The sequence below is a fragment of the Ctenocephalides felis genome, unplaced genomic scaffold (assembly GCF_003426905.1).
Source record: "Ctenocephalides felis isolate EL2017-DRISC unplaced genomic scaffold, ASM342690v1 CF-g0.4_SCAFFOLD_03572, whole genome shotgun sequence".
NCBI classification, from domain to species: domain Eukaryota; kingdom Metazoa; phylum Arthropoda; class Insecta; order Siphonaptera; family Pulicidae; genus Ctenocephalides; species Ctenocephalides felis.
In genome coordinates, this window is record NW_020539726.1 from 45,224,528 (window position 1) to 45,252,224 (window position 27,697).

The window sequence follows — 27,697 nt, forward strand, 5'->3', positions numbered from 1 at the left end:
TAAAAACTATTTTTTACACATAAAACCTAACCTCCAAAACGAACAAACAATTTTATCATGAGTGCAACTCTGATAACACATGTGTGAAGTTAGTTTTTATGTGTGAAACACCTGATGGCACAGCAAATGCATGTCATTTCGACAGTTTTTACTAGCAACTTATATGAAAAAGAACCGTAACATAATTTTGTCATAACATTTTTAGGTTATCGCAGAATTAGCCCCATAGTCTAAAAATTAGAATATTCTACGTCGACATTAATCAATATATATATTTTTTACATTTCATTTTCATTCAAATTTCACATCTTGATTTCGAGTTGATTCGGCGCTCCCTCTAACGCGATATATACACAATAAGCAGAACACAGTTCTCGGTCCTTTAATTTAAATATATACAATTAAGTACTTATCACTTCTTTTATAAATATCTCCTACTAGTCGTTCAAAAACTATCACTTATTTACATTTATAATTATTATTAAGTACTCACAAAAGTAGTCCCGACAATAAAAATTAATCTCTTGTACTTGTAACTCCACTCCACTCCACTCGACACTTTTTTTTGTCACAGTCTTATAAATTTCACAAGTAATCATTATCTTCGGCCAGGTCCCTCGAGGGGCTCCGGTTCACTTCGGCAATGTTCGGAGTGTTATTGGCGGACGAATTGGAGGTGCCCTGTTTGGGGGTGCCGTCGGGCGGGGCGTAGTTCAGGAAGTCCCAGATCAGGATGGTGTCGTCGTGGGAGGAGCTCACTATTTGGAATTCGTCGAACTGCAGTCTGAACACTCGTCCCGTGTGCTCCTGACGATAAAACAATAAACAACTCACTCATAGGGAAAAAAATTTAATGGATAGTGATAAATGATAAAAAGGTCCATCACAGATATCTCAAAAACAAAGTTAAAAAAATTTACAATATTTGGTCAAGATTTGACCAGGGCTTTTTCTATTTAACCCGAGACCCTTTTTGAGGTAGGGGGTATAAATGTATGAATATAAATACTTACAATAACAGAGACTAAGATCTTATCTAAGTGACGGGATATTTATAATTTACAGTTTTCTTAATATATAATTAATCATAGTGATCCCCACCAATATTTGAAAGTAGAGGGCAAAAGATGTATAACTAGCCATGAACGATAGAAAAAGGTTTTTCATTATTGCCATTTATATTATGTGCTTAGTAAAAATTCATTTGTAAACTCATTCTTATTGAAGATTGTACGTTATTGTTCATAAATTTTTTTTTAAATATCCGCGCCCATTCCATTATGGAACATCAACAAACTTTTTGGTAGTACTTAGAATGTCTAAATAGAATACAAATCTATAAACAGATGTAATAAATGCTTTACAGAATATTTATTCATTGTACATTACTAAAATTATATATGCTCGTAAAATTTTCTGCCAATAGAGATAATTAATTTACTAATATAGAGCAATTATTACATTGTAGCATTATTTGCTATTAATTGTTTATTTTAAAATTATTACAGTATTACATTGTTTAGAAAGTAAAATTTTATGCAAAATTAATACTGGTACTGCAATGATATAATTCCAGTATGATTATAATTTCTTACAAAATATTTTAGTTTTAAGATAATCAAATTTCAAATTTGTGCTTGATTTGTTGCTTTCAAGAGACAAACACCAAAGTCTGAAAATCCTTAACAAAAGTATTTTCTTTCGTTGTTTTTTATTTCTTCGTGAGTACTGTTGGTTACGAGACCTCAAATATAATTTTCAAGTATAGGTTTTTAAATTATTTTATAACATGTATCGTTGATATTAAGTTAGATTATGGATGGATGATAGTAGATACACGACTTTAAGTGTGTTTTAAAGTGCCAGAATGCACCCTTGATATAATTATACACAGGGTGTCCCAGAGTTCAACGTCAAGCCCAGACAAGGTTATAATATTGGTCATAATTATCATGGGAAATTTAAAAAAATATATCTAATGTAGTTTGAAAATATGAGTTTTTAAGTGCAAACCAATTGTTTTGGTGAAACTGCGACCATTTTTCGGTTATTGTGGTTAACAGTCTTTTTATACAACTTCTACAAAAGCTTACAACTAGTTGGGGTAAAAAGTACCAACTGAAAATTTACCCTAGGAAAAGATGTGAACACTAAAAATAGTAAAAACAAATGTAAATTTGGTTAAAACTCTGCTAATGAATATTTCTGACAAAATACCAGATCAAGGTTGTATACAGTGTTATCTTTGTAACAAAAATGTACCCAGTAAATTTATATTTTGCATTGGTTGAATAATGTAGCTATAATTTCGTAAAAACCATTTAAAATTAAAATAAAACATTGGATCAGATTGACCCTTGGACGTCCCATTTTGACCCGCCTATGGGATAAAACGGTCCAGGCTACAAATTTTTGAATACCAGCAAAAAAAAACATTTCTAAAATGATGAAGTAGCTGGAATTTGCACTGAACATAGTCAGATAGTTGTTTTTTTGATATGTGTTATTTGTTGTTATGAAATCGTTTTGGTTTTCACAACATAATTGATCAATGTGAAATTGGACCTTTGTGTCCGGCCCTAACCTTGCTATTTTAAAGTAGAGAGAAAAATGGATGAAACCAGTGGGTGTATCACTAAATGAACGATTATATTTCCAGTTTCTTTTTCCGGAAATATTTTTTTCATTGTTGGTTTTTTTTTGGTTTTGAGTACTGCAGTTTAGTTTACGACATCTAAACATAATTTTTAAGTAAAGAGGCGCTCCGACTTATGAGAATTTGGAGCGATTTGTTGCTACGAGCAAAATTCGAGATAAAAACTTTGAACAAGTAACAGTTTTCTCAAAAAATGTTCTTAGCAAAATGAAAATATGAAAAATTTCTGCAGTTGTAAAAGTTTATAAAAATTTAGAAATGTCTTTAGAAATTTATGCACGTTTGTAAAAATTTATGTACATTTATAAAAATATTTCAATAACTTACAAAAATTTATAGAAAATATGCTGAGGTTCTTTAAAATTCATAAAAGTCCATAAAATTTTCCTCAATTTTGTAAACCTATATAGTAATTCTTATTAATTTAATAAAATTTAATGAATCATATATAAAAAATCATAAACATTTATAAAATTGTAAAAAAAATCAATGAAATCTCTTGGACGATAATAAAAATCTTAAAGAATAATCTAAAATAAAGAATCTAAAACCTATAAAAAAAATGGTTTTTAAAATAATAATAATTACTATGAAATAAATATGATACTGAACACAAGTCTCTGAGAGAAAAAAGGTAACTTTTAATTAGTTTTCTATATTTACCACCAATGTCCTCAAACACAAGGAAGATGTTGGAGCTCGAGGGTCCATGGCAGCCATCAAGTCCCATACTTTGATTTTGCCATCATAGGCACCTGAGACGATGCGTTTTGAATCGAATCTTATGCATCTTACTAGCTCCTCGTGACCCTCCAGAACTCGCAAGCAGGCTCCACATTCTATGTCCCATAACCTAAAACATAATAGATAATAATAAATAATAATAATTAATAATAGATAATAGTTAATGATATAAGTGCTAAGCTAAGTATCTTTTTAGCTTTGTATTTTACTAATTGTAATTAAGATTCGTTTTCGGTAATAATTAAATATTATTAATGATATTAGTGTTAGGCTTAATATAGTTTTAGCTTTGTATTTTATCAAGAATAATTTAATTAAGATAATTTGTTTTCTGTAATGAGTAGTTGTAATCCTGTATCATAAATATATGAAAACTAGAAAAAAATTGTTAGAAAACCCTTATGTCCTCATAGAGTTTTTTTTTAATTATTCACAGTTAGTTTCAACAATCAGATTACAAATCTATAAATACAATATATTAGATGAAAGTTCTAAAAAAATTAAGTAATAAAGTGAATGAGTAATGAAGTCAAAATGAATTTAATAAATAAATTTCTGTTTGAAAAATGTCAATTGAAAATGGCGCCAATTAGATTTTAGTAAAATTGATATCATTATAAATATCAGTTATCATTTAAGCATTTGAGTTTGACTCATGTCAGGGAAGTTCATATAACTTGCCTCATGACAAAATGCCACTTACATCTAGTTCAACCATTAATTACATACCTTATTGTATTATCACTGGATCCACTAACAACTATTCGATCTCGATATTGTAAACAAGCTATGCCTCTTTTGTGTCCATTCAGTGTTCGAACAAACTCACAACTAGATGTATTCCATACCTGGAATAAAAAATGTATTATATATATATATATTATATATATATATATATAAATATCTTCTATATATATAAAAATAAGTCGGGTTTTCCTTCCTGACGATTTAACTCCAGAACGCACGAACCGATTTCGACAATTTTGCATTCGTTGGAAAGGTCTCGGGCTCCGCAAGGTTTATAGCTAAGAAAATTAGTTGTGCATGGCATCGTGCCTTAATGCAAGCTGCTGGAACTTCACGCACCGTAATTAAAAATTCGAGTAATGACATTAGTGAGAATTATCAGAATTATGCTTGGTTAAGTCAACAAGCAATTTTTGCCCCAAGAATAATGATGTACACGCACTGAATTTCACCATTCAATCAAAAAATTTCTGGCGATTTGGTGACATAGCAATGATTCCGACTGGTCTTCCGTTTGACTTCAAACGATTGCAATTTCCAGTTCGCCTTGCGTTCGCAATAACAAGTCGCAAGGCCAATCGCTTAGTGTTTGCGGGATAAATTTCAAATAGATTATTTAGAAAATCATTGTTTTTCACATAGGCAGTTATACGTTGCCTGCTCACAAGTTGGAAAACCATCCGCTTTGTTTGTGTTAACGTCAGACCAAAAAGCAAAGAGCACTTCAATGAAACGGATAATTTGCGAATTCGCTTTCATTTACTTAGAGAAGTTCAACTAAAAAACACTTTATTTTTGTAATCGAAACAAATTCATTACTGCTGTATAATAAAATCAAATTTTTCCTTTTCAAATATAAAACAAACAAAAAATTTCTTCATCTTTCTCACGAACCATCTGGTGGCGAAACGAAGTTCGTCGGGTTTGCTAGTATATATTATAATGTATAAAAATATTACCTTAATAGTTCTATCCCCACTGGCTGAAACAATATATCTTTCATCAAAATCAACAACATTGACGGCTGCACGATGTCCAACAAGGACTCTGCGCAGACTAATTTCTGTAGATGTCGTCATGTCCCATACGGCTATTGAACGATCCTGAATAAATAAATTTTAAATTAGGTTATTACCATAATTATATCATAGGTATTATAAATTCTATTTTTTCCTTACCTTTGAACATGTGACCATCATCCCGTTACTAAATCTCAAATGCAAGACAGCCTCACAGTGATGTATGAGTGTGTTGACCATAGCCCCCGTGGCTACGTCCCAAACACGGACTGTGGAGTCACTGGACCCCGATATTATCACTCGTTCATCGTATTGCAGACACAATACTGAACCAGTGTGACCGGTCAGAACCTGAGATAAAAATTATAGAATTAATATTATAAATAAATTATCATTTTAGGGGGCGTCCATTAATCACGTGATCGACTTTTTGAAGATTTTTTGATATTTCAAAATATTTCAAAGTATAAAAAGAATCTAATTTTTCAAAAATGTCAATTTCTTTCAAAAGTTTCAAAAATCTATTTTTTTCTCTTTATCTTTCTCTTATCTTTTTCAAAAAATTAAATTTTTCGTACAGAAAGTTCCAGCAATTTGCCTTAACACTATTCCTACCGGGACCGGTCAAATGACCGTTTTTGATTTTTACTATTTTTCATATCAAACGTAATTGAATCGTCATCAAACTTTATGACTTTTCCTAATATGTGAGTATGATACGTTTTTCAATGTTAATTTGTTTTTTAACTTCCCGTAGGGCAAGTTATAGTAATCGCAAAAAAATCGAAAATGAAAATTTTTGCATTTCTCGACGTTTCAAAGGTTTCTGAATATTTTGGCATACTTTAGAAAAAATTGATGTATGTGTGTGTGTGTGTGTGTGTGTATGTGCGTGTGTGTATGTATTTGCGGATACAAATTTTCGTCGACGATGTCGGGAACATCGATCAACCGATTTGAATAATTCAAAAAACATTCGATTCGTATTGATAAGGAGACGTGCTGATTAGTTTTTGGCCAAGTCAGGTCCAGCCGTTCCGAAGATATGGGGCAAAAAGTGCCGAAAACGGTAACTCAGTTTTTAAGAGAACGGAGCGTCCTATTTGAATAATTCAAAAAGCATTTTACTTGTATTGACAAGGTGAAGAACCGATCAAATTTTCATAAAGGCAGGTCTAGCGGTTTCGGAGATCTAATGAAAAAAGTAAAAAAAAAATGCCATTTGGCGGTCAAAAATGATCATTAGACATATGCACATTAAATTATCAGATATTTTATAGAGATTTTAACAATAAGTATAATTTTGGTTTACATTCCTATGGGTTCCGTACCAATGTTTACGCGTTAGACGTCGACGCGGCGCTTACGCGGTTTGATATTTCGTCTTTATGCAGTTAAAGCAGTACGATTGCTTTGAAAAAAAAGTTTGGATCTTTCAAAATATGTCAAAATAAAGAAAACATTTTTTTTTTCAAAAAAAAAAAAATTAAAAATTTTTTTTTATCAAAAAAAAGTAATTTTTTGTCAAAAATCTTATTTTTTCGAAGTAAATTTTATTCAAAAATGTTAATCGTTTTTAAAAAAATAATAATTTTTGGTACGGGAAGTTCCAGCAATTTGCCTTAAGGCACGATGCCTTAATTGCCTTATGCCTAAGACAGAATTCCACTTACAGCTAATTTCAATTTTTATTTTTGGAAAAAAAATTGTATACTGTCTTGCCTACCGCGACCGGTTATTTGACCGGTAGTACGAAAGACGATGTTCGTACGGCATTTTTTGAAATAATTGTTAGGAATATGATCGAACTTACAATAAAATGTAAAATCAGAAGAATTTAGACTGGTAAAAAATACCTTCTGCAAATGTATATGCATTTTTTTCGATTCTGTATGCACTCTGCACAAATGAGGCAAGGAGTATAAATATTGCACTTCTACGGTATAAAAAGTGGGTTTTCTCATTTTTGCTCAATGTCTATGTGTAGATAGATTTTTACGAAGGAATCCAAACAACAAATTGATAGATTTTGTTTTGAATCCAAAGGTTGGTTCAACTACATTGACAGCAATCAAAATTGTTGTAAAAGTCTACGTATTACTATCGACAAACATATATTTTCAATAAAGGTAAGGTGTGAATTTATTCAACACATGTTCAATAGTATTCAGGAAAACGTATAAATATTAGTAACCGTTCAATATACGATGTAAATATTATTATGCCTAGCAAATCGCACAAATGGAGTGTAAAATTTTGGTAACCATCCAGTATACGTAGCAAACTGAGAATTTCTTTGAAGATTTATAACTGATGAAACCGTATTATCAAAATCGCTAGTACGACGTAAAAAATATATAACGTTTTTACCATCCTACATATAGCTAAACTTTTAGTAATAAAAACTGATGGTAGGTACAATTGAAGCAATATAACTGCTATAAATACTAGCAGAACTAAAAATCAAGGACTTCAACAATCAAATAATATTTACAATTTTGGAAGATAAGAAAGAAGATTCTAATTTTCACTTACATACGCATATCTTGAAAAAATTACACTAATACGGGAGTTAATTCAATTGGTATTAGCGTCGTGCTTGGTGTAGATGTCATTCATAAAATAGTCAGAAATCATTCGGTAAAATATGAATTTTAGAGAGAATTCATCAAGGATTTACATTATTTTGGATTCATTCAGGATAAATCCATTGTTGTCACATAAAGAAATTACGGAAAGACGATGTACAAGACGGGAATTTTCTATTCCAATTAACTTGCCGTATAGTTCTAACAAGAATTCAGAAAAAAATCAACTAAGTACAAGTGTAAAACAGATTTACTAAAAGAGAATATTCCAGATATTATTTTAGAAAGCTGATAAGGTGATCAAAATCAGCCAAAAACGTAAAAAATGCACTCTAAGAAAAAAAATCGTAAAAAATTTGAAAAAAAACAGAATAAAATGTATATTTTGCATTCTAAAATAAAAGAAATATTTTGTATTTGTATTTATAAACTCTTAAACTAGCATATTAACTCTTCATTCAATACAGAAAAATATAGCTTTTGTATGACCGGTCGGAATAGTGTTAAGGCATGATGCCATACACAACTAGTTATATATATATTTTCTTACCTGATTACATTGTAGTGTACTTCTATCCCAGATTTTAATTGTGTTATCCCTTAGGCCTGATACGATTTTAGTATCATCGTACTGCAAACAGTAGACTCCTTTGGAGTTCTCTGATCGACAGTTGATTCTTTGAAGATTATGTCGACCCATTCGCCAATTGGATTCAATGCTATCAATGTCCTAATAAATATATAAATATAATTATTTATTTATCTTCTTATATATAAAAATGAATCGCAAAATGTGTTGGTAAGCGCATAACTCAACAACGCCTGGACCAATTTGGCCAATTCTTTTTTTAAAATGTTCGTTGAAGTCCAAGGATGGTTCTTACGGCGAAAAAAAATCGAATAATTGCCGGGAAAACCCTAACAACAGCCCTTTTCTTTTTCTCGTACAAACGTTTTCTAACTAAAACGTAGAATCAATTTGAGCTTTATTGCTATTATATAAAGTTCATATTAAATTACAAGCATCCACTATATACTCCTTCTGAACGATTATTCGGGTTTTGATAAATCTTTCTGAAGTTTGTTAAGGAAATTTTCTAGAATGTATGTGATTATATTTCTGGGATGTATGTGAAATATTGTAGAAATAATTAAAAAAAAATTGTAAAAAACGACATGTCATTGTTTGCATTGAAAACAAATAAAAACTATCTTCTGCCAAAAATTTCAATTTACTTATGTACCTAAACAATATTAGAATATGTATAATAAATTTATGATTATGAATAAGAAAAATGAAATGAAAATCTACATTATTATTGCCAAAAAGCAGCTGAGATGTGCCAGAAATAAAAATAATATTAAATACAGTATACGTATGGCAGATTGAATGATACACATATTAACAGGATATGACAAATTAATTCACTTAAAACATGAATTTAGGTATTAATCAGGGCCGGTCTTGCCTTTGATGCGAAGCATGCGAAAAATACGAGCGCACGCCTTAGGGGGCGCCAACACAAGATTCGGATATTAAATTTTCAATATAGTATTTTTTTCAGCATATAATTTCTTTGCATCTTTTACTAATCTTTCCGCAATATTTTTAAAATTCGTAAAAAATTCACTTTATAACAACAAATGGGAAAGTAAAGATGAATACATACAATTCGGCCCACACGATATCGATTAGGACAAGTTTAAGATGCAATTTTGAATATCTTAAATAATAAAAAATTAAATTAATTTAATGCAACATGAAGTACTAGTGTTATGTTATGATTATAGTTATGTTATACCGTTTAAAAGACTTCAATTTCCAATATAGTGTTGGGGAATGGAAACTCATAATTTTATTTAAAGCAGTTCTACATTTAATATCGCTCATATTATATATGTATATGCATTTTGGCGTAAAGAGTAATTTAAAAAACAATAATAATTATTTTTGGGTAAACGGTACATATTAGTATATTATATTAAAAATTGTAGACATGGGTACAGGACAATGTCTGTCGGTATATAAATATATACTTATATTTCCTTTCCCTACCTGCATGATTTTAGGATAAAGTGCTGTATAAAAAGCATGGCTCGGATGCAAAGTGCCTGGTCTCGGTTTGAACAAATACTGAATCCATCCTCTCCTCTCGGCCAACCCTCTCCATGTGGAATCATGCCTAACTTTTTTCTCTATAAGTTTTTTCCAGAGCATCCCTTCGGCTATGACCCTCCTCCATTCTTTACAAACCAACTCTGCTGATAACAAACTGTCTGCATCCAGATAGGACAGGATGGATTCTGCAATGTGGTCTAGGCCTTTTTCTAGAAGAAACAGAACAAAAATTAATTCGAGAGCATTGGAGGAGGATTATTAAAATTGCTTTATATTATTACTTGGTAATAATGTGATGAAATCCCTCTGCAGCATTGGTTTCAAATAGGCATCTATATGTCCATGCTGATGGTGACACATCCTTGATAGGAGCCTTTCGACAAATTCAACCTGTTCGCTTTCTGTCCATCTCGAGAACAAAGCCACACAGCCGTCTCTTTCTTGAGGGAAATTTGATGATGATGTTATCTGGTGAGAAAAAGAAATATATAGAATCTTAACAGACAAATCAAACGGGTTTAGCTCTATTTTTTTTAAGTAAAACTTCATTAGGCGCGACTAAGGTGTAAATCCGTACAAATGCAACGGAAGTGCGTTACGGCAGATAAGATAAGACAAGAGTCGAGTGCCAATGATTCGTCATTCGCTCTCGATGATATCATTTTTATACGGGTCGATTGTGATTTGTCGTCGCGTATGTGAAATAGAGGATCTGTCGTTGTATGCGTTCCGATATTAACAAGGAAATCGGCATAGATAAATAAACATTTTAAAGTTACATCGTAGTACAGATCTTGATTTAATGAAAAATTCCTGAATCAGAAGAATACTTTACCCTGTTCCTTGAAAATAATAAAACAAATTAAGCATTTGTGCCGTGTACTAAATGTAAGTTTATTGATTAGAAATTATTTCTATATTATTCGTAATTTCTATAAATCTTTGAAGTTATTGAAATGGAAAATATTTTTATAGGCAAAACAGGTATTACAGATCACAGATGTTCACATAATGAGATTATATCGTCAGAAAAAAAAGTAAAAAAAATACAAGCAGTCAATGAATGTATGTTAACTTTAATTACATGAAGTTCTTCAAACACAATTATTACATGATGATTGAAGTTACGAAAACAATATTTGTTTAGGCTTTGTTTAACATAATCCACTCTGTGAATGAATATTTTAGAATTTATTAATCAGCAATTACTTAATTTTTCTAACGAAGGTTCATTTCTAAATGCTAACTGCAATGACAAACCGATCATGTCATATTTGAAGTATGACTTTAATTACATTATTGTGTTTAAATAGTATACATATTTTTAATGCTATTATAAATATATATTTATCATTTATTTACATATATATAAAAATAAATCGGGTTTTCCTTCCTGACGATTTAACTCCAGAACGCACAAACCGATTTCGACAATTTTGCATTCGTTGAAAAGGTCTCGCAAGGTTTATAGCTAAGAAAATTAGTGGTGCATGGCATCGTGCCCTAATGCAAATTGCTGGAACTTCACGCACCGTGATTAAAAATTCGAGTAATGACATTAGTGAGAATTATCAGAATGCTTGGTTAAGTCAACGAACAATTTTTGCTGCAAAGTATAATGATGTACACGCACTGAATTTCACCATTCAATCAAAAATTGCTGGCGATTTGGTGACATACCAATAATTCCGACTGGTCTTCCGTTCGACTTCAAACGATTGCATTTTCCAGTTCGCAATGACAATTAACAAGTCGCAAGGCTAATCGCTTAGTGTTTGCGGGATAAATTTCAAATAGATTATTCAGAAAATCATTGTTTTTCACATGGGCAGTTATACGTTGCCTGCTCACGAGACCAAAAAACAAAAAATGTGGTTTACCAAAGATCACTTCAATGAAACGGATAATTTGCGAATTCACTTTCATTTACTTAGAGAAGTTCAACTAAAAAACACTTCATTTTTGTAATCGAAATAAATTCATTACTGTGTATAATAAAATCAAATTTTCCTTTTCAAATATAAAAACAAACAAAAAATTTCTCTTCTTCTCACGAAACCATCTGGTGGCGAAACTGAGTTCGTCGGGTTTGCTAGTCATTATATAAATGTGTATAATGTGACACTAATAAATATGTGCATCACGAGTGTTACCATATTACTAATAAACATTATTCAAAATTGTTATATGATGTATTTATTTTTACTTAAATACCATTTTGTACAGTAGCAAATAAGTTTTACTTCAATCGCGTCTGAACCTTACGCGCACTCTTTAAACGATAAATTCAAATAATTCCTTTACCTGTTGTGTCATGTGTCCACCTATCGGCGACTGCATCATCTGATTGGTGTCGTAGATGTTGGTGGTCTGGTGTTGGTACAACTGGGCGAAGGCGTTCGGGTTCGATCCGAGAGGAGCCGAAGACGGAGGCGGAGGATTCGTGCCAGCGACCGGAGGAGCAGGGGGCGGCGACGGCGTCGGCGAATACACCATCGTCATCGCGAACTGAAACGGAAAAGGACGAAGAAAATTATAATGGATTGAAACTGGTTTAATCGAATTTATTCTATAGAATACAGATTTTGTTCATGGCAGAAAAAATATGAAAATAAAAAGTAAAAATCTAAGACAAATTAAGTAAAAAAATTGAAACGTTTTGGATAATTTTAAAACAAAACTCTGGAAAATTCTAATTAACTCGACTAAACAAAATATCTAAATTGTTAAAAATTGCAAAAAGCTTTGAGTTTGCTTGATGGCTTTTCATGTTATATATTTTTATATTTGTAGTCGGAAAGGAAAATTGTATTATTAGTGATTCAGAACAATTTATTTGACAATCGCAAATTAAAAAATCAGATATTTTTGGACAATTTTCAAAGAAAATAATAAGCTGTAGAGCATGTGCCTATATAGGGTATACCACATTTATAAAAGTCACTTGATTATTCACAATAAATTTTGTAATGGGCTCTTTTACTCATTTTTAATATATTCATTTTTTTATTAATATAAGTTTGGAAAAACATTTTAATCAATAGTATTAAACTGTTGGTTGATCTGTCGATTCAAATTTCAATCCGGTGGATTTTAATAAAAGCCAAAGAAAAGCATGGCCGGGTTTGCTAGTATATATATATATATATATATATATATATATATATATATAATATATAATGTGTAATAATAATTCACACTAATCAATGCCATTTCGTGGATGAACGGTTTCCCATGACTTATAAATAAATATTGTTTATTATTTATGTTTATATAAAGATACACGCAGGTATAAATTTTTATTTCTATATATATCCATTGAATGTAAATCACGTTTAGAAACTCGTTTTCTTTCTATTCTCTATAATTTAATAACAAATGAATATATCGACATTAAACCTTGTGATAATGATAATTATTATTATTGTTATTATTACATCAATAAACAAATTGTTGATGAGACTAATAGTTGTCATAATAATATTTATATAATATATTTATTACTATATTCATTACTAAAGGTAAAAATAAATATAAAATGGTATATACGAATGAATCGAATCAAATAAACAAATTATTTAATAATCATAATATATTATTAGTATATTTATAATTATATTTTTTATTTATTAACACAATTTATTCTTAAGAACATTTCGACAATATGTTCATTACGTCTCTAGAAAACTTATTTATTTGAAATTTGTTATATTTAATATCTCTTGCATAAGTTAACTAACAAGTACATATTTTTAAATAAAAAAAATATTTATACTAAATAAAAAATATGTAAATAATATAAGATAAAATCTATATGTTTAAATAAATGTAGTAATGAAAAGAAACAAATTAAATTGTACATTAATACTATAATTAGTAAAATATTCAGATATATATTTGCATTTGTTTTGTTAGATATATACATATATATCTGGTATTAATTTCACAATTTTAATGTTTCAGTCGAATGAAAGTAAAAGCCATAAAAAACTTATTAAATAATAAGAGAAATCTCGAAAAAAGAAACATTTATATATGATTCATAAAATGAACAAATATAAAACGCTGCATATTCGCAAAGAGAAAGTCCCAGCAAAGTAAATAAATATCACACCAATACAAATATAATTATAAATTATATGTAATATGTACATTTATATTTATATTAAAATATAATTGCAAAAAATAATTTGCTGAAGATGCACTGGATATATATTTCAAAACGTTCATAAGATAAAAATCGTATGAATAATTAGTATAGGGCAAATTATGATATTACAGGTAAACGTGCTAAAAAGTGTAACCAGAGATAAAATACAATTTCGATATTTCGCAGAAAATATTTTATAAAATTATATCCAATAATTTTTTTATTCATTTCAAAGAAAAGAAAACAGAATTGGACTCACATTAAAAAATGTGGTGTGCAAGTTGCAAAAAAATGAAGAAATTTTAATTCACTAAGTAATTACTACTTTACTAAGAAATTTAATATTACTTGGTAAAGTTTATTAAGATATACTTATTGATAGATGAGAAAATGAATTTTAAAATAAAACACCCTACATTCTTTATTATTTATTTAATAATGTTAAGCTTACAGACGTTTAAAACTGTTCCAAATATTTATGAATATTAAAATTAAATAAATATAATAAATGATGTAATAACAAAAACAGCTCATAAATATAAAACGAGCTCATTAGTCATCCAAATTCACTAGCAAAATTATTTAAAAAAAATCTTGATGAAGATTGAATTAACTTAGTTATTATTATAAGATATTATTTATAAGAAAATAGTAGAGTATATAGTGTTATTATTAAAATATTGTTAATATTATTTATAACGAATGGAAAAACAATTATTAAGTTGACTATAGTATACAATGTTCCTATTTAAGCTGACAATTATAAATTCCACAAATGTACTAAATGTCCTTAACTGGATAGTAGTAAATATAATAGTGAATAAAAAAAGATGTTCTATTTGTATAAAATTTGATTTATTAAAGTACAACATATTTATACTGATAAGACAAGAGTATTATATGTTCATGTATGTACATCGATTGCATGTACTTATAAGGCTTTGCGAATGAAGTTGTTGACACGACACGCCCATGTAAATACATGTAAGAAAACATCAATAATTTCTGGAGAATTCATAAATTAGTGCCAATTTTCACATTTTTAAATAAATTTACTAAATACTAACCGCTACAAAATATATTTTAAAATTATTGATTCAAATATCATATCTTATTATATTTTATCTTATTATATTTTTAGTATTATATCTGTATGTGGTCTTAATTTTGGCAGCAAAAAATATTTTAGAGGGTTTTGTAGCTATGGTATACAAGAAAATATATTTTTTTACCTAGTTTAGAGTATATCGTCACTAACACAAAAATCTAATACAAGAAAAACATGTCAATTAAGGACAAGACAACCATTGAGTTGCTTTCTAAGAAAACCCACATAACTCAGGACGCCCTGGTATGTTTTGAGACTACATAAATTAAGTTCAAAGTTTTCTGACGAATATTATATACGTGGTCTGTTCAAAAAGTACCCGGAATTTTCGTTTTTTCAAAAAAATATTTATTTATTCGTCTACATTAATGTGGTCCCCTTCAAAGTAGTCCCCCCCAGATATAATACACTTATGCCAGCGTTTTTTCCAATTTCGAAGCACCCTTGATATTCACTTTTTGATATGTCCTTGAGCACTCTCAGCGATTTTCTTCAATCGAGGAAAACCGCCGTCCTTTCATGGGTCTCCTTCAACTTTGGGAATAGGAAAAAGTCACACGGAGCCATATCTGGTGAATTTTTGCACTTTGCAACACTTTATTTCATTTTTTACGCAAAATTTAATACAAATTCTTTGACTTTTCAATTCTTCCATTGTAAAAATCGCCGAGCTCAGAAAAACACGTCGAACCTTAGCGACTACCACAGAAAAGTAAACAGTGAATATAGCTGAAAATTTCATCATACTTTAGGGGCATGTATACCAACACAATAAAAAAAAAATTTTGACAATCAGACACTCCAGACCCGCGAAATTTAATTATTAGTAATTCCGGGTACTTTTTGAACAGACCACGTATGATGTTTGAAGAGAATATATATTCCTGTGTATATATATGTATATAAATCGTGTTTTATGCGTACAATATATATAATATAAATATATAACATCCGAGAGAGTAATTACATGAACCGTTGTTTTCTGACACGGTCGTAAATAATATAATGCGAAGACTCCGCAGAAGAAACCATACAATTCTTCCTCTTCCTTATGATATTGAAATCGCTATAAATATACAACTCGAATCGAAATTTACATTTAAATAATTTGGAAGCAATCTTTCACAAAAAATACTATTTGTCATAATTAACTGTTAACAATTTCAGTATCAGAATATTTTCCGGAGGAGTGACACTGCTTTACGAGCCAGCAACCTGCCTAATAAAAGATGCTTCAATCGATTGAAATTTAAATCAATAAAAAAAACAATTTATCAATATTAAAAAAATGGATTTAAAACATATTATACATCTTGTCTTATTAACAGAATCAATATATTATTTAAAAAAATATTTTTTTCTAAAAACCATAATAATAGAGATTCAATATGGCGTCGAGAGCAGCAAAGACTTTGGGGCACCCGTACTATGAACTATTGATTTTACAAAAAAAAATTATTGAGTTATTGAATGAATTGTAGGAAATTTCATCTAGTTTAAATTCGTACGTAGCTACTTTTATTGTACAATGAGCCGAAAAGGAGGAATTTAAAAAAAAAAACAATTTTTTGACGCCATTTTTCCAATATGGCGGCGCCGACTTGCCGTGAAAATATGAGGTAGCAAAGTTGAAATTCGCAATTCTATAAGATTACCAATTTCCAAAATTTTCCGAGTACTATACCGGCAACAGCCTTTATTTGCACCAAATGTCTAATAAAAAATACTTCCTTTAAATGACTCAGTTTATTTTAAATGTTACTTGTTTCACTGTTCAGCAAGAAGAGAGTTATTTTTCATAATCAAACATAAATATAAGATGGCGGATACATAGGTATGATAGGGGAACATTATTGCCAACATTACTAATAGTAATGGCGGGAAATTTGAATTATTATACAATATATAACATAACACAAAAATGTGTCATACAATTTTGTCTAGTCTGGATTATAAGGACAAATTAAAATTCTCAATAATTCAACTCTAAGTGATAAATTTTTGTAGCAATAGTCTCGACACACAGGTAGCCAATTAGATAGCGATATTAAAAAATCGATATTATCCGACCCAATTTTCTTGTAGTGAATGTTTTATCTCTATTGTTTATTATTGAAAATCGTTCACATTCACATCGTTTTATTTATTGATTCATAATTTTAAAAAATCACCAATATTACAGAAAGTCTAATAGTCCAGTCATTATAGTAATCTCACCTCAGAATTCGAGATACCCAGCTGTAAGTCTGTAAATACTTGTATATTGACACCCTAAAGTTGTCTCAAAACCTACATATGGTAGGGTATACGCAATGTAGGTTTTGAGACAACTTTGTGTGTGCAAAATACAAGTATTTACAGACTTACAGCTGGGTATCTCGAATTCCGAGATTTTTACCTAATTTAAGCTTAAATGACTGGACTATAACAAAATAATTCATAACAGAAATTCATCACATTGAGATAGCACAACCGTTTGGGTTGCAACAGCTTATTCTCAAATTCTGATCAAACACAAAAAAAATCAATTTTGACAAAGGAAAAAATGTATCTCACACTTTTGCACAATATATTAAAAATTATGAACGTTGTCCTCCCCTGGCAGGTACCGCTATGTAAAGTTTTTACAGTGTCGTGTTTTTACCAAATGATTCATACAACACATTTATACGTTTATATATGCATTTATAATATATATATATATATATATATATATATATATTGTATATGTTTGTATATTTTATTGTATGAGAAGAACAAAGTCTACTACACCGACAAAACATACAACACGAGGTTACCACAAACAACACGTGAATTTTATATAAATAGATCATCTCTAAATGTTTATAATAAAACCGTTGTAGAATCACAAAATTTCGAACCAGACATATTTATTTATTTAATTTATTTTATAAAATTACTATTGCTCATCAGACAGCTATCTTTCATAGAAAACTGCTTACAAAAAAAACTGCATAAATTCAGCATAAAACATGAACAAAATCTTGGACACATTATTTAAGAAAAAGTCAAGATAAATACTAATTTGTAATTGGACTAAACTGAATCAGGCGTACAATACAAATTAATAATATATTTCTTTAATCACAAATATATAAATGTGATCAATCAAATGCATTTTTTGTATAAAATTTACCAAACGAGGACGTTTATTTTTTAAAATAATGAACACACACACACAAAGAATTTTCTGAAATTGCAATCCAAAAGTTTATCTATTTTAAACAAAATACTTTTAACAACTCAATAATTCGTACAAATATTTTATAAAATTGAATCCAACCATTTTTTCGTTTATTTCGAAGAAAAGGAAACAGAATTGGGCCCATATTAAAAAATAAAGTGCAATAGAAAAAGATATTTTAATAGATGATATTTTCATAAAGAATTTTCTGAAAATGCAATCCAAAAGCGATGATAATAATTTATGATATTTTCATAAAAAAAATTCTGAAAATGCAATCCAAAAGTTTAGCTGTTTTAAACAAAATACTTTTAACAACTCGATAATTCGTCTCATATAATATCACTCATATCAATATAATTTCAATCAAGTACATTTTTCACTTCCATAGATATAAAAAAAAGACTTCTGACAATTTTGGATTTTTATTTGTCATTTTTGAATCCTACAATTTTACTTGTTTTTCATTTTAGGACATATATAAAATTTATTATATAATAAAAAAAATCATACAAGCACAATAAATGGTCACTGCAAAATTATAGCAGATTTTTTTTATTTTAGATAAAATAATCAATGAATGGCTGATGTGAAATTATTCTATTTTGTAATCAAAATATTTATTCTAGCATTAATAAAGAGATTTTAAAGTCTTCAGAATCTCAATATAATTTCAAGTTGAAATTATTATTATTTCAACCAATTCCAAAATATGAAAAAAAACTAACAAAGGCCAGAAGTATTTTAGTAGAATTATAGCAGATTTTTTAAATTTTAGATAAAAAATATCAATGAACGGTTGATGTGAATTTAATGGATTTTGTAATCAAAATATTTATTTTAAAATAATTAAAGAGATCTTAAAGACTCCGTAATATCAATATAATTTCAACCATTTCCAAAATATATAAAAAAAATCTAACAATGACCAGAAGTATTTGTAATTTTGAAGTCAATTTTTTAATCCTAGAATTTTACTTACTTTAAGGCATGTATAAAAAAAATTATCATAGCAAAATCATGAAGAGATGTGCTGATTAGTTTTTGGCAAAGGCAAATTCAGCCGTTTCGGAGATACGGAGCAAAAAGTGCAAAAATTAGAAATCGAGTTTTTGAAAGAACGGAGCATCCGATTTGAATGATTCAAAAAGCATTCAATTTGTAATGATCGGAAGAAGTGCTGAATAATTTTTGGCAAAGGCAGGTCTAGCCATTTCGGAGACACAGAGCTAAATGTACAAAAAATTGCAGATTTTGAGGGAACTAAGCATCCGATTTGAATGATTAAAAACTGCTTGTGTTGACAAAACGATCGCTTTTGAGAAAAAAAATATAATTTTCAATAATAATTTTTTTTTTAATAATTCTAATTTTAATTTTAATTTTGCTAAAGCTCTAAAGCTCACTTATATGCTTCAAGTAAATAACATTACATTTGCAATTCAGTTTATATAATTCTTATAAATATTAGACAATGTCCTTCGTTTTAAAGTCTTTTGATTTAATTTTGTTTATTTACTTTTTTGTAAACAAATATAAGTAACAGTATTTATAATAATCTATTTGAAAACATTTAATATTCCTCGAATATTTCATTAAGGTACGGGAAGTTCCAGCAATTTGCTTTAAGGCACGATGCCATACATCCCTAGTTTTATTTTATTTTTACCGTTTCGTTTTATATTGAATTTACTGCATTTTTCATATTTACATATTTCTTGTACCTTACAACAATTTTGTACCCAAGACTATTACCAGTTTTGATTAACAAGATAAATTGTTACAATTTTTAGTGAATATTGTAAATTTTATATCGAAAAAACAACTATTGAGTTGTTTTTTCCAACAAGTCAAAGTAGTATACAATGTACCTTTTCGGCGGACTATTGTAAATCCATTAAATTTACTGAATGTCCTATACTGGACAGTTGTAAATAAAAAGAGTTAATAAAAAAAAAAAAAAAAAAAAAAAAAAAAAAAAAAAAAAATTTAACGAAATTTATTAATTTCGCATTTACACGAAATTATAAACACAAAACTATAATTTGCTTTTATATCTATAATAAAATTTTCATTGTTTTAATATCAAAATACAACACTACAAAATGCATGTTACAGTTACGAATTCTCATTATAAATGTAGATGGAAACTCCCTGTTTTATGATCAAAACTAAATTTTTTGTGTGCATAAACTAATTTGTTTGAAATATTAAAACACTTCGGTGCAAAACGGGAGATAAGTATATTTTTTCTACTATAAACAAATCTTAAAAACTCCAACAAGTACATTCTTTTCAATTCCATCCATCGACTAAACTAAATTCAAATTACAATAACACAATTGTTCATTCATGCAATAAAAATACTCAGCAAAACAAAGGAGTCCCTATTACACAATTTCCACAATTTCAATGTATGTACGTGTATGTATAATAATCATCTAATGTTAATAAAATTTACACTTTTTATCCTCTCACTTATTTTTGCAACTGACTAACTAATTTATGTGCGATATGTAACACCCATTTACATTTATTTAATGCTTCGACTATTTTGAATAGAAAAATAGTTTCACTTGGATAATTGAAATTTTCGAAGAATAAAAAAAATGGAGTAAAAATTGTAAAAGATGTTATAATATTGTATTATATTCAAGTGAAAGGGTGTCCATTAGACGTGAGTCTTAATAAAAAAAAGGGGGGATGATAAAAAAAATCACAAAATATCACTTGGGGTAGGGGAGGGTCTAGTAAGATATCACTTTATTAGATTATTTTTTACCTAAATTTCTAACAACGAGAGACAGGGTAAAATGCTATTGATAGAGTTTTTTTTGACTATTTCGCTGGCGATACAGTCTCATTCTAGCATTTTGTATGTGCCTTCCATATATTGCAATCAACATGTGATTTTAAAAAAAGAATTACAAACTAGTGGGGTGCATGGCATCGTGCCTTAAGGCAAATTGCTGGAACTTTCCGTACCAATTTTTTTTTTTAAAGATTAACATTTTTGAAAAAAAAATTAATCTAAAAAATTAGATTTTTGAGAAACTATAAATTTTTGACAATAATTTACTTTTTTTGAAAAAAAAAGACTTATTGAAGAAAGATTTATTTTGAAATATTTTGAAAATTTCGAACTTTTTTTCAAAGCAATCGTACTGCTTTAACTGCATAAAGACGAAATATCGAAGCGCGTAAGCGCCGCGTCGGCCTCTAACGAATAAACATTGGTACGGAACCCATAGGAATGTAAACAAAATTTATAATCATTGTTAAAATCTCTATAAAATATCTGATAATTTGATGTGCATATGTCTAATGATCATTTTAGACCGCCTTTTACTAGATCTCCGAAACCGCTAGACCTGCCTTCATGAAAATTTGATCAGTTCTTCATCTTGTTAATACAAGCAAAATGTTTTTTGAATTATTCAAATCGGATGCTCCGTTCTCTTAAAAACTGAGTTACCGTTTTTGGCACTTTTTGCCCCATATCTTCGGAATGGCTAGACTTGCCGTCGCCAAAAACTAATCAGCACATCTCCTTATCAATACGAATCGAATGTTTTTTGAATTATTCAAATCGGTTGATTGGTGTTCCCGAAATCGTCGACGAAAATTTGTATCCGCACACACACACATACACGCACACATACGTATACACACACATACATCCATTTTTTCTAAGATATGCCAAAATATTCAGAAACCTTTGAAACGTAAAGTTATATAAAAATTTTCATTTTCGATTTTTTTGCGATTACTATAACTTGCCCTACCCGAAGTTAAAAATATCCTTGATTAATGCACAAATGCAATCGAACAACATCCTGATTATGAAAACAGAAAAATCTTGATTAATAATAATAATAAAATGTCTAATTTTAATAGTCCTCATAAATTTTAAAACCTAAACTCATACTTTTTATATGTAAAATAAATAAAAAATGAAAAAATTTTGAACTATTGGTTTTTTTATACCACAACTCACTTAATGAAATATTATAGGATAATAAAAATACTTATCAAACATCTTTGATCAATAATTCTATTTGCACGAGAAACCTTATTATCACGAGAAAGCTTTTCAAGTCCTATTTTATTTCTAAAGCAATGCAATATGTAATTTTAGAGACAAAATTATAAAAATATTCATAATACAGCTTGAGCTTGAATGTATAATTGCAATCGAACAACAACCCGACTATGAATAAATAAATAAATTTTGTTTAATAATATAGTAATAAAGCACATTTGATATAATGATTTGAGGCTCAAATAAGATATCTAATTTTAATAGTGTTTATAAATTTTAAAAATTTAACTCTTACTTTTTATATCAGCAAAGTGAAATTTAGTCAAATATTGAATTTTTCAACCACAAATTTCACAAATTAAAGCCAAAACACCTAGAATGTTAAATCTGGCCATGGTTTATGACAACAAAAATTGTTATCGAGTATACATTTCTATTTAATATCTTCTGCAAAAAGGAGCAAAATAAATTCTTCGACATGAAAAAATGCAGTTGTGAAGGAAAGAAATTACAAACATTCTTTATATCAGCATCAGTATCACGAGAACTATTTTGGAGCCCTATTGAATATAAATTTATGACTACAATAATGCAATATGGAATTTTAGAAACCACAATACAGCTTGATCTATATAAAATTGTAATCGAACAACAATCTGAATAAAATCTAGATAAATGAATCAAAAATGAAGTTATTAAGCAACTAAGGGTACTATATTTTAACAATATATATAAGTCTTAAAAATGTGACTTATTTTTGATATATAGATGTAATCTATAAAATAAAATTCAGGCAAATATTGAATTTTTAACCACAAATTATACAATTAAAGCCAAAACAGCCAGAATATTAAATCTGAGTACAGTTTATGACAGCAAAAATTGTTATCTAATATAAATTTTTAAAATTAAGTGAGCAAAATAAAGCCTTTGACATGAAAAAATGCAGTTCGAAAGCAATCTAACTACAAATATCTTCTGTATCACAAGAACTATTATCGAGCCCTTTTGTATATATATTTATGACTGATAAAATAATAGTAAAGCTATTAAGCAACTTGAATGCAATATTTTAATAATATTTATTATTAAGTCTTAAAAATGTGACTTACTTTTTATATGTAGATGTGAGCAATAAAGTGAAATTTAGCCAAATATTGAATTTTTTAACCACAAATTACACAATTAAAGCCAAAACACCCAGAGTATTAAATCTGACCACAGTTTATATCAACAATTGTTATCGAGCATAACTTAACCAATTTTTCTATCTAATATCCTCTGCAATAAAGAGCAAAATAAATCCTTCGACATGAAAAAATGTAGTTCTAAAGCAATCTAAATAGTATCATGAGAACTATTATCGAATCCATTTTATATATTTTTATGACTAATATAATGCAATATGGAATTTTGGAAACCACGACACAGCTTGATCAATACAATTGTAATCAAACAAACAACAATCTAATTGTGAATCCTGAGCTTAAAAAAGAACTTAAAAAACAAAAGCCTGTGCTCAAAATAGTAATAGGGCTTCTAAGCAACCAGGATACCATATTTTAATAATATTTATAGATTTTAAAAATGTAACTTTTACTTTTCATATGTAGTGGTAATCAACAAAGTGAAATTTCACCAAATATTGATTTTTGAAACCACAAATTATATGAATCAATACAAAGCCTTCAGGACATTAAATCTGACTATATTTTGCAAAAATATTATTTGCTAGAAAAATTTTTCTATTACAAATAAAACCCAAGTCTTTCACCGCCCTTTTCCACATATTGCCTAACGTCAAAAACTGAGTCCATCAACCCCACATCCACAAATTACAACAAAATCTCCTTTATTTTAACAAACTCTTTAATATCCCTCTGACCCAGTTCGCCCCCAAAAATCGATTTTCCTTCATACCTGTGAATTACTGTTAGAATCCTCCATCATCTTGTCAGTTTCCATTCTCATCATTGTACAACACGAAAGCACTCGCGGGCACGGCCCCCTCGATCTTTAAGGATAATATTTCACGATAATGGGGCATATAGACGAACATTAAATAATAGTTTGGTACGATTTCAAGGATTAAATCAAACACAAAGCAACATGATCGTGATATCACATCTTTCTACGACAGAAGGTTTTCGAGTGCGCGGCCATTTTGACTTTTGTGAAGATGTTAAAGGTGAAGTGGACGGTGGAAATTGGGCGCTTAATTTGAAAACGAAATTGTAATAAATAGTATTTAAACATTTAAAATGGCATATAATATTATTAATTTGTTAATAACTTATTATATTGCACTTATCTATTCTTTTATCATACTAACAAATACTCAGAAAGTATTTTTTATTTAAATTATCCCCCGTAACCGCAACTCTTGACAGCTTTCCAATGTGAAGTCAGCAACAGTTTGCAGTTCGTATTTTTAGCTCGAATTTCAAAACATTTCGAAACATACAGATTAAATTACATTTGCCAAATAATGTTTGTAAACAAAACTGCTTTAGTATTGTACCAAAAATAACTCCACAACTTTTGTCCCTGCATTGATTAAAATAGTTTCCTTAGGTTAATGACCAGCATACATCAAGACATGTTAAAATAAGGTATGTCATAAAACTAATGAAATCTCTTGTGCATCTGGTTAGTCTTTAGAATCTAAAGCAAAAAGCATATTTTCTTGTCCTGGGGCACAATTTTTCATCACCAGCTGTGTAAATATCTTATTAGAACCACATCAAAGACTTCTTGCAACCTAACCTTCACTCATCTTTTGAATTAATGTTACTACTGTAATAAAATTTAAATTTAATTATTTTCTTCATTTCTTCAAATTCCTCTATGTATATATATAAAATAAATTTATTTCTTATCATTACAAACAATTCTCAACAATCACTGAGCTTACTAATGTCTTCATAAGGAATATCATCGACTTTTCGGCCTTTCAAAGGACCTGACATCAATTCAACAGAAACACTGAATTTTCTTTCGTTTAGTGAAGTTAAAATAGCTTTGTTTCCTGCATAGCCTCCGTTTAAAATTAAAACTGGCTTTCCTATCGCTGGAATTACTGTTTCTAGATGAGCCTAATAAAAGACATAGATTAAGAAAAAATAAAGCATATAAATATAAATATAAAATAGTTAAACATATAAATTTGAAGAGAAGTAGCAGTTTGAGTCAAATAATCACCTGATCTAATTTTAAGCTATCTGCAGTATCAAGCATTTTTACTTTTGCTGAATATTTATCTATAAGTTTCACAACAACACCTTTTTTTCTATAATATTTCTCTCCAAGACTTTCAGTAACAACCTACAAATACAGAAATATTAAAATAAATACATAATATTACTACATATTACACTTAGTACTTTTATAATTAAAATATTATTTGATAAAATAAATATGTAATATTACATATACTTGGAAAAATACTTTAAACTCTTTAAAACCTTTATAATTAAAATATTATGTATAATGCAAGTACTAATATCAATCTTGAAAATTTTCTAATATTTTTCATGATACATTTATTTTTACCCAATTTGTCAATATAAAGACAACAAGAAGAGTAATAAATGCTATGTGCACACACCGAAAGCAAAATTGAAGGAATTTATAACTTATAATACACAAATAAATAAATAAATCAATTATTATTCAACATTTGTTTAATTTTAATACTAATTACTTTACTACCTTAACAATTATGTCTTCAGCAAGCCAATGATCTTTCCGTATCCGTTTCTTTCTTGATTCTTCCATTTTTATAATTTCATCTAAAGCTGATAATCGTTTAGAACTTGATGGTTCATCTTTAACTGATTTTGCCCGTTTTCTTGAAAATTCTGATGTAGTCAATAATGCTTTTGATAAAGGTTTTATCTCTGCAAACATAAATACCTTAATTAATACAACAAATTATTATTATTTATATATGTATGCATATATAATTATGTTTATAACACAAACCTACTGGTTCAGTTTTGCGTTTTTCTGCTAAATTCAAATTTAAACTAAGTTTGTCTCCTTCATCTCTTTTTAATTCAGTATAAACTACTTCGTCTGTGCTTTTTGCTTGTTTCTTGCCTCTTTTAATTTGTTTAGCCAAAAAGTCTCTTTCACGATCCTAAAACAACAAAAATTTAGTAAACATACACATATATTATATTATTTTTATTACTTACTTCGTCATCCTTGTCCATTTTCTCTTTCTTAGCCAAAGCCTCCTGCATAGCTATCGTCTCCGGATCCCTATCAATATACGTAATAAACCATCCTTTCTCAGTCTCATCAACAACGCAATGTCCTTCCCTCCCCAACCACTTGACAAACCCCGTCAATGTCAACCACTTTGTAGCATTCATGTGCAAATGATTCCTATCAGATATATAATCCTGATACACTTTATTAGCAGCCACTCGTTTAGTTCCAAATTGTCTTCTCAGAAGTTCTAAGAAGCCGTCAGAGAATTCTTTTGAAAATTGATCTAGGTACATGTGTGAGTTATCAGCAAAGATTAAAAGTTGTCTTTGATGGGATTCGGACATTGTGTGGCATTTGAAACCGTTTTCATCTCTGCATTGTTTCTGACACATTTGGCAGTACCATCGGAGCTTCTGGAGGCCTTTGGCCTTCATTTTGTTGGCTATGTACTTGGGGGTACCTACTTCTGCTTTACCCATGGTTGATAATATATGTAGACTTTAGGGTAAAGGATATATTAATTGTACAACATAAATACCCAAACAACCAAATATCAAAGATTATTCAGTTCCTTATATTTATATAAATATATTTATAAGTATATTCCTTGTGGTTTAGAAACTAGACATTAATTGTGATTAAAATGTGAATTTTAATAATAATTTTTATTGTTTGTTGACAGTTTGCATTTTGACATTTCTCAACTAATGTTAAGTTAGCTGCATGTCGTGAGCTATGTGCGCGAAATTTGAAATATTTAAAATAATTATGTATATCTAATGTAAAACAGTACGTTACTAATTAAATTTGAGGCAAAATGTATTATAAATACCTTTATTTAGTTCAAATATGCCTTAATAATATATTTAATACAAATACTTTAATTTGTTAAAACAACCCAGATTTGTATGTGATTTCATACACTTTTTAACAATCTATTCATTTACTCATTTTTTAATATCAAATTATTTATAAAACACTTTAAATATACTTTTAATTATAACATATAACTACATTTACATAACATATAAATACATTTATTATAATTTTTATATATGTAATTATATAAATGTAAAATTCAAAAACCCCGCCATATTTTTA

The 27,697-nt window shown here is 28.8% G+C and overlaps 2 protein-coding genes across 3 annotated transcripts; both read right to left on the reverse strand.

Moving 5' to 3' along the window:
* Positions 1-228: 228 nt before the first annotated feature.
* LOC113388621 (beta-TrCP-like) lies at positions 229-24,535 on the reverse strand. Of its 2 annotated transcripts, none has more exons than XM_026625985.1 (10): positions 24,299-24,535; positions 12,178-12,381; positions 10,155-10,341; positions 9,811-10,082; positions 8,305-8,484; positions 5,326-5,517; positions 5,107-5,250; positions 4,130-4,248; positions 3,320-3,509; positions 229-804 (listed from the first exon to the last, which is right to left on the reverse strand). In XM_026625985.1, exons 1-10 carry the CDS (start codon positions 24,350-24,352, stop codon positions 586-588), a joined length of 1,761 nt encoding a protein of 586 aa, XP_026481770.1. In that variant the 5' UTR covers positions 24,353-24,535; the 3' UTR covers positions 229-585. The 2 variants fall into 2 exon arrangements, with proteins under 2 accessions (XP_026481770.1, XP_026481769.1); XM_026625984.1 differs by having other exon boundaries at positions 229-807.
* A 737-nt stretch (positions 24,536-25,272) lies between these two features.
* Positions 25,273-27,244, reverse strand: LOC113388577 (DNA/RNA-binding protein KIN17-like). The gene is made up of 5 exons (XM_026625946.1): positions 26,578-27,244; positions 26,363-26,519; positions 26,090-26,277; positions 25,580-25,702; positions 25,273-25,473 (listed from the first exon to the last, which is right to left on the reverse strand). Exons 1-5 carry the CDS (start codon positions 27,073-27,075, stop codon positions 25,273-25,275), a joined length of 1,167 nt encoding a protein of 388 aa, XP_026481731.1. The 5' UTR covers positions 27,076-27,244.
* Positions 27,245-27,697: the final 453 nt, after the last annotated feature.

What these genes read in the sequence shown, in the direction of transcription:
- LOC113388621 (XM_026625984.1), bottom strand. Translation starts at nt 24,352, where the DNA reads ATGATGAGAATGGAAACTGACAAGATGATGGAGGATTCTAACAGTAAT. An exon ending in ATTCTAACAGTAATTCACAG is followed by an intron (nt 12,382 to 24,298) that starts GTATGAAGGAAA and finishes TTTCCGTTTCAG; the next exon opens with TTCGCGATGACGATGGTGTA. An exon ending in GTACACTACAATGTAATCAG is followed by an intron (nt 5,518 to 8,304) that starts GTAAGAAAATAT and finishes TTTTTATCTCAG; the next exon opens with GTTCTGACCGGTCACACTGG.
- LOC113388577 (XM_026625946.1), bottom strand. Translation starts at nt 27,075, where the DNA reads ATGGGTAAAGCAGAAGTAGGTACCCCCAAGTACATAGCCAACAAAATG. An exon ending in ACGCAAAACTGAACCAGTAG is followed by an intron (nt 26,278 to 26,362) that starts GTTTGTGTTATA and finishes TTATGTTTGCAG; the next exon opens with AGATAAAACCTTTATCAAAA. An exon ending in CTGAAGACATAATTGTTAAG is followed by an intron (nt 25,703 to 26,089) that starts GTAGTAAAGTAA and finishes CTGTATTTGTAG; the next exon opens with GTTGTTACTGAAAGTCTTGG.